The following is a 7,341-nucleotide window of genomic DNA, read 5'->3' on the forward strand; positions in this document are numbered from 1 at the left end:
GATAGATAGATAGATAGATAGATAGATAGATAGATAGATAGATAGATAGATAGATAGATAAATGATAGATAGATAGATGGATAAACGATAGATAGATAAATGATAGATAGATCGATAGATAGAGAGATAGATAGATAGATAGATAGATAGATAGATAGATAGATAGATAGATAGATAAATGATAGATAGATGGACAAATGATAGATAGATAGATAGATAGATAGATAGATAGATAGATAGATAGATAAATGATAGATAGATCGATAGATAGATAGATAAATGATAGATAGATAGATAGATAGATAGATAGATAGATAGAGATAGATAGATAGATAAATGATAGATAGATCGATAGATAGATCGATAGATCGATAGATAGATAGATAGATAGATAGATAGATAGATAGATAATGGTGATGGACACCGGCAAAGAGACATCATGCAGGAGAAGGTAGCCAGGTCCCCTCCTCTTTCGTGCAGCTGTTGGGCTCTATGTCCATGACGGAGTGCCCGACTTTTCAGGGGGGGGGGGGGGGAGATAGATAGATAGATAGATAGATAGGATACAATAACCTAAGTCCTCCCATGGTTTATAACATGTATCTGGAGTCAGGCCGTGAACAATTCATTCCCTTCTAGTCTAAGAAATACCAGAGGAAATCAGGAGAAGCGTTTTGTATGTTTCAATGCTGATCAGAACGGTGATGGTTGGCTGACACCATTTGGATTTTACAAACCAGGGCCATGGCTAGGACATCATGAAGAACATCAGCATGCCGGTGGAAGGGGATCCAAGCAACCACCCAACCCACATCTAGTATAAATGGGCTCCTTAATCCCAGAGGACACTTGTGTAGCTGCACAGTCAGGGAAAATGATGCGTCTACCCAACATTGCATCATAGGCACATGTTCTCCCATAACTGGTCATTCTGAGTATTCCTGGGAGCATTGGTTGATGATTGGGGTAGTGAAGGCACGGTGGGTATGCCATACCTATGGTGCCACTATAAAGTGAAGTTACTAGCCCAGTATGGTCAAATGATTGGTTCGCCTTAATCCATTTCTTATTGGCTGTTTGGTGTTTTAGAAACATCCACCTGGTTTTGTGTTTCCTTTGGTGGAGCGAAAGACCAACAAAAGAGGAGGTGAATGGTGGAGTTGGACTTCCATCCTAAAAAGCATTGATGAGCAAGGAAAAGCAACCATGGCATCACTTCCTCTCCACGCTTGGGTTAGCGGTTTGGGTATACCACAGTTTGCTCTTCTGTCCACACTGGGAGTGCTGGTTCTTTTTTGGGTGGTGTGGTTATGAGTTATGGTATATTAAATTTAGATTTTATGTCTCTAATGGGTTTGAGATGTAAATATTTAACTAATTTTGACTGTTGAAGAAGACTTTGGTCACCTCTACGCAGATGAAGAGGAGGTAAATGGATGCTACGGAACTGGCAGCTTGCCTCAACAGGGCTTGAACTGAACTTGTGCTTTGCCCACACATAAGACAAAGCAACAGGTTCTCTTTACTGAAGACCTACCGCTCATGCTTACTGTACCTCTCTGCAGCTCAGCTCAGAAAGGTCCTGAGTAAAATATAAGTCCCCGGAATTGCAGCTCACACAAGCCTATGGACCTCCTCATTGACAGAGCTGATTGGCCCAATGCTTTCGCAGAGTCAATCACGCGCTCCTGCAAAGTCGTAAATACTATTTCCTGGCCATATCCATGGCAGCGCTGACAAATGGGTTAGCTCCTATTTCCGCTAGGTAACAGGAACAAAAAGGGTTAAAGACCAACCCCATTGCCCTATAAAAGCCCCTCCTTAACCTGAGTTCCCTTTTTTTTTTTTTACTTTGTTCCCGCCCTTCTGTGGCTTGGGTATTCCCCATTTGTCAGCGCTGCCATGGATATGGCCAGGAAAACGGAAAATGTATTCATACTTACCGTAATTTTCTTTTCCTGGTTATACTCCATGGCAGCGCTGGGCTCCCAGAAAGATGGGACAGTTTTGCTTGGTACTTAACTCAGGTTAAGGAGGGGCTTATATAGGGCAAAGGGGGTTGGTCTTTAACCCTTTTTGTTCCTGTTACCTAGGGGAAATAGGAGCTAAGCCATTTGTCAGCGCTGCCATGGAGTATAACCAGGAAAAGAAAATGACGGTAAGTATGAATACATTTTTCGTTTTCCCTGGGCTTCTGGTGCTGAATAAAGCCGAAGGGGGAACGAATAAAATGTGGCAATATATCAAACCTGCCTAAATAATCAAGGCACAGGTTTGCTTTTAAAGTAACCATGATTTTAGGTCAATTCTATATTGCTTTTATTAGACGTTTTCTATTTTTTTATTCTTTTTTTATTTTTGAAAAATAACTCTTAAAGCACTATGGGTCCACCAAGGGAGGAGTCGCTGCGATGGGTCATTGACCTGCGTGCAGGTAAATTTCAGCTTGAGCTGCTGAGCTTTGTCCACCACAGGCTTTGAACAACAAAGGAGACAAGAGGAAAACCTGTGGAAAGGAGCCAAGAGCTCCATCTGCTGGCTTAAAGTGAGTATAAAAAATATTAACATTTCAAATCTAAAAAGCAAAATTTATATATATACAGTCATGGCCAAAAATATTGGCACCCCTGCATTTCTGTCAGATAATGCACCACTTTGCGCAGAAAATTGTTGCACTGAAAAATGTGTAGACGTTCTAATTTTTTTCTTTATAGGCCTCATTTCTTTATCTGAAAGCAGTAGAAGGATGGGCTTTACCAAAAAGCTGTCATTTTGTTTTGTCAAAAAGCTGCTAATTTTTTGTCATACCAATACAAAGAAAAGAAATGAACATGAGAATGCCGAAACATTTGTAACTGCAACAATTTTCTGTGCGAAGTGAAGAAATATAAAACTGCGGTGCTATGACATCTACTTGACATCTACTTCCTGCCCTCCTCTGCACAGCAGCACTGGGAATGGGAGGGACAGTACTAGGAAGCATGCAGGTGTGCTGCACACGGTGGCAAGGAACTTGCTGATTGGAAGAGAGAGAAAAACCTGATGACTTAGTGCATGGCTGATTTTTACTGGAGGCTAGGAGCAGGGTGGTGACACCATTTTATCCCTCATAGAGAAAGTGGTGTCACCCTGTTGATTCATGTTGAGTTTTTGCACTTTTATTTCAAGAAAACGGAGTGCGGATGGATATATTGATTTATAGTTTCTTTAATTTAAATCTTCGTTTTTAAAGCTGAAGTGTAATCGGCTTATTTGCTTCCCTAATCCCCCCCCCCCCATCAACATGCTAATAAGCCCCTTTTCTTTTTTTTATGACATAGTCCCAGTCCCTCTCTATTCAATGTAGGCAGATCATGGCTGGTTGGAGGGGCTGGGAGGGTTTGGAGGGTGCTGTACAAAACTTTCTATAAACATCAAAGCACCCTGCATCAGTACTCCTCTTAAGATCGAACACAGCCCTGATGCAAGCAGTGGGCTGGCTCTTGGGAGGAGTTATGCAAATATCAAAATTACATAATGGGTGGATGTCAGTTCCTACACAGGCTGCATTTGAGTGCAAACCACCCTAGGTAATGCCCACATGTGATGTTGAGCCTCCATGATTGACAGAACTGAAATCCAATGAATGAAAGGGGCGGACCCGGAACAGTCAGGCTGGGGAGGAAAGGGCTAGTTCAGGGGTGGACAACTCTGGACCTCCAGCTGTTGTGAAATGACCAGTCCCATGAGGCATTGCAAGACTGACAGTGACAAGCATGACTTCCAGAGGCAGAGGCATGTTGACTACAGCTGGAGGGCCGGAGATGGCCAGCCCTGGGCTAGAAGATGCTGGACATCCTCCAGCCAGGACATGAGGTGGGCTCTGTCTTGCTGCAGCTTCTAATGCACATTGTGAGGAGCAGAGTAAGCATTTTCAGTCCAGCGGAGGAGCCGGTATATCTGGTTTCAGTTCCTCTTTGGTTCAGGCTCACGGTCCGTCTCCTTCCGGTGTTCCCATTATCTCTGGAAGGCGCGCTCTTTACACATAGAATGCTACAAGAGTCGGAGAGGTTGCCCAGCACCCCTCCGGGCGCGTCACGGTGTATGGCCTGTGATATGTCATACGGCCCTCCATAGTCTTACCCCAACTCTTGTGTTTCTTGTAATCACATAGCTCGGCTCCTTCCGGCAGCGGGTAAAAGGCGTAGGCGCAGCCGCAGCGCTTCACCATCTCTGCTTGGAAGCAGGAGCGGACGCAGACCTGAGAGGAGGGACAACAATAAAGACAATTCATTGCAGGGGGATCAGTAGGGAATGTGGAGCACAGTTATAGTTGTCTTGACGTGTTCCCGTTACACCTAGGTGTGAACGGGAACGCCTGAGTTCACACTTGCAATTTTGTAGCAATGATTTTCAGCAGCTACAGCAGTGAAGCACAACGTCATTGGTTGCTAGGATGCTAGTGGCTAGGCCTCACAGCATCATTGGTTGCAAAGACACAGACGGGCTCACCATAACAACCAATGACAATGTGGGGCAACCAGCATCTTAGCAATCAATGATGCTGTGTGGGACCGCACAGAGTCACTGGTTGCTAGGGCGCTACTGGCTGGGATTCACAGTGTCATTGGTTGCTAAGAAGCTGGTGAGCTGCACAGCATAATTTTTTGCTAGGACACAGGTGGGCTCACCATACACAACCAATGACAATGTGGGCCAGCCAGCTTCTTAGCAACCAATGATGCTGTGCGGCCTGTACAGTGTCATTGGTTGCTAAGAAGCTGGTGGCTCACAGCAACAGTGGTTGTTATGGTGTGCTCACCTGTGCCTTAGCAATCAATGATGCTGTGCGGCTCACCCACCAGTCAACCAATGATCACGTGGGAGAGTCACTGGTTGCTAGGAATGCTAGTGGCTTGGTCTCACAGTGTCATTGGTCGCCAAGAAGGTGGAGGGCTACACAGCATCATTGGTTGCTAGGACACAAAAGTGGGCTCACCATAACAACCAATGACAATGTAAGGCAGCCAGCGTCTTAGCAACCAATGACGCTGTGTTGGTCACCCACCAGTCAACCAATGACGATGTGATGGCCGTACAGTGACATTAGGTAATAGGACGCAGATGAAGGTCTGGCGGCGGGGTTATCTGGCCAAATGGTTTGCCCGTTCAGCAAACTGCGAACAGCTTGGGTTTCAAGAGCTCAACCCAAACCCAAAGTTCATTCCCAATTAAGACCAGCAGGTAGATTTAGGACAGAAAAATATTTCAGGCATGTAGCTCAACGCACAAAGACACCATAACAAGCAACAAAAACACACAAAACTGCATAAACAACTATTATTGAAATCAAGGGTGTGTTTGTAAAGCTGAAGCCCCCATTCCACAACACAAAGAGACACCCTAAGACAGGGGTGGGCAACTCGGGCCCTCCAGCTGTTGTGGAACTACAAGTCCCATGAGGCATTGCAAGACTGACAGTTACAGGCATGACTCAGAGAGGCAGAAGCATGATGGGATTTGTAGTTAAAGCACTGCCTGAGGGCTGGAGTTGCTCACCCCTGCTCTCAGACAACAGCTGTCAAAATACTGCATCTTGTAATCTTTTGCTGAACATGCAGGATCACGCTGAATTAAAAAAAAATTAAAAATTGGCACGAGCTGTAATCATTTATGGAGGAGGAATGCCTTTCATGTCTGTTATTGTACCAGGGGAGTATTAATGGTGTTTATGTTACCCTGAAGCCATTCTATAGATGCATACAGTATGTACATACACTTAGTAAGCTAAAATACGTTGGATTATTTTAAAGCAGAACTCCAGGCAAACAGGTAAATACCCGGATCAATTACATATAAGGGAGCTGTTATAGCTACCAAAGGATTTGTATTTGTGTCCATCCAGTTCTGAGATTTACACAGCACAGCCCTGTCTGGCAGGGAAGGAAGGCCTGATTTTTCTCTGTTGAAGTAAGGTAACACTGACTGGTCTTGTCCCTCCCCCAGGCTGTGATTGGACAGTGAAAGGAGAAGCAGCGCAGTGATGAGTTCATCTCTCTGTTGCTCTGTTCTCTCCTCCTACCACCATGTTCCATTTTAGCACATAAGCACAACCGATTGGCTCCTCGTGCTGCTTCTCTCTGTCCTGGTATGAGCTCTGCTGCGCAGGGACTGTAAAAGGCTGATAATGCCGCCGTTTCAAATACAGGTACTTCATTTGCTTGCAGTAAAAACACATTTAGGGTTAAAGCAGCACTAAACTTTCAGGGTACAATCACACCATATGCAGTAAGCTCCATTCCGATTCGGTCCTGACACTGCAATCGCATTGCGGCCAGCTCACTTTATTGCGGTGCGGTGCAATCAAAATGCTGCAAGCACTATTTTGATCGCACCGGACTGGACCGCAGGCACAATGTGCCTTGTGACCCCGTGCGGGCGATCGAATTGCGGCCGGAGGGCGTGGCTATGGTGCCATTCACTTCAATGGCCTGCCACGCCCCCTCCTGCCCTACAACAAAATGAGCTGGCCGCAATGCGATGCAATGCGTTCCGGCCAGAATCGGACCGGAACGCACTGCATATGGTGTGAACGTACCCTCAGCCTTTTTTCAATAATAAATCCAGATTAAACGAATGCCCAGCAAAGTGTTTCTTTACATTTCTGCCGAAGTGCTTACAGTGATTATGTTTCTGAGCAGCTCCAACTCTCTCAGCTCTGCTTTCCTGAACTTCCTGTCCAATACAAGAACAGAAGGGACACAGCAGTCTCCAGCAGTTGTCCCTCTGCTAGCTTGGAGCAGGGGAGTGGCTTGCCTTTGCTGTCTCTGTGTCTTTCTGGATAGTACAGTATGTCACCGGCACACCACGGTTCAATCTTCAAGCCGTGATCATTTTATTGATGCGCACGCATCATGTCACATCTTGCAACGTTCCGGGGCCACTCGGGGTCCCAGGACTGTAGATACCATGGGGCGAGTGAGGCACTCGCCTCAGGTGCAGCTGAGAGGGGGCGCAGCCAGGGCCGGTCCTGGCTGCGCCCCCCTGTTCCTGTTGCCATGGCAAGCACAGGGTGCCAAGGCAACAGTGGTGATAGGTGGCCAACACAGCTGCGGCTCATTCAGGATGGACCCGCTGGCTTCAGCGCTCAGAATGCCAGAGCAGAAGATCGGTAAATATCTGTGATCTGATATCTTTGTGAAGAGCTACCATTGGAATTGTTAGCTGACCACTCCAGCTGAATAACTGGGGACAGATAGTACGAGCATTCTGCACATGTGTGCCGCCATCCTGGAGGCGGGGTGCATTATGTCACATGATACCGGGCATGTGCGGCGTTGGGTGACATCACACGTCTGTTGG

The 7,341-nt window shown here is 46.0% G+C and overlaps 1 protein-coding gene across 1 annotated transcript in view; it reads right to left on the reverse strand.

Annotated features, from left to right (window-relative positions):
- The window catches only part of SCNN1A (sodium channel epithelial 1 alpha subunit), an 82,870-nt gene that overhangs the window by 23,951 nt on the left and 51,578 nt on the right, over positions 1–7,341 (reverse strand). Inside the window, exon 8 of the mRNA XM_018567372.1 lies at positions 4,123–4,240. Coding sequence (XP_018422874.1) covers positions 4,123–4,240 — 118 coding nt within the window. The remainder of the gene's footprint in view (positions 1–4,122; positions 4,241–7,341) is intronic.

This window comes from Nanorana parkeri, unplaced genomic scaffold, assembly GCF_000935625.1.
Source record: "Nanorana parkeri isolate BGI_ZX_2015 unplaced genomic scaffold, ASM93562v1 scaffold1037, whole genome shotgun sequence".
Lineage (NCBI taxonomy): Eukaryota > Metazoa > Chordata > Amphibia > Anura > Dicroglossidae > Nanorana > Nanorana parkeri.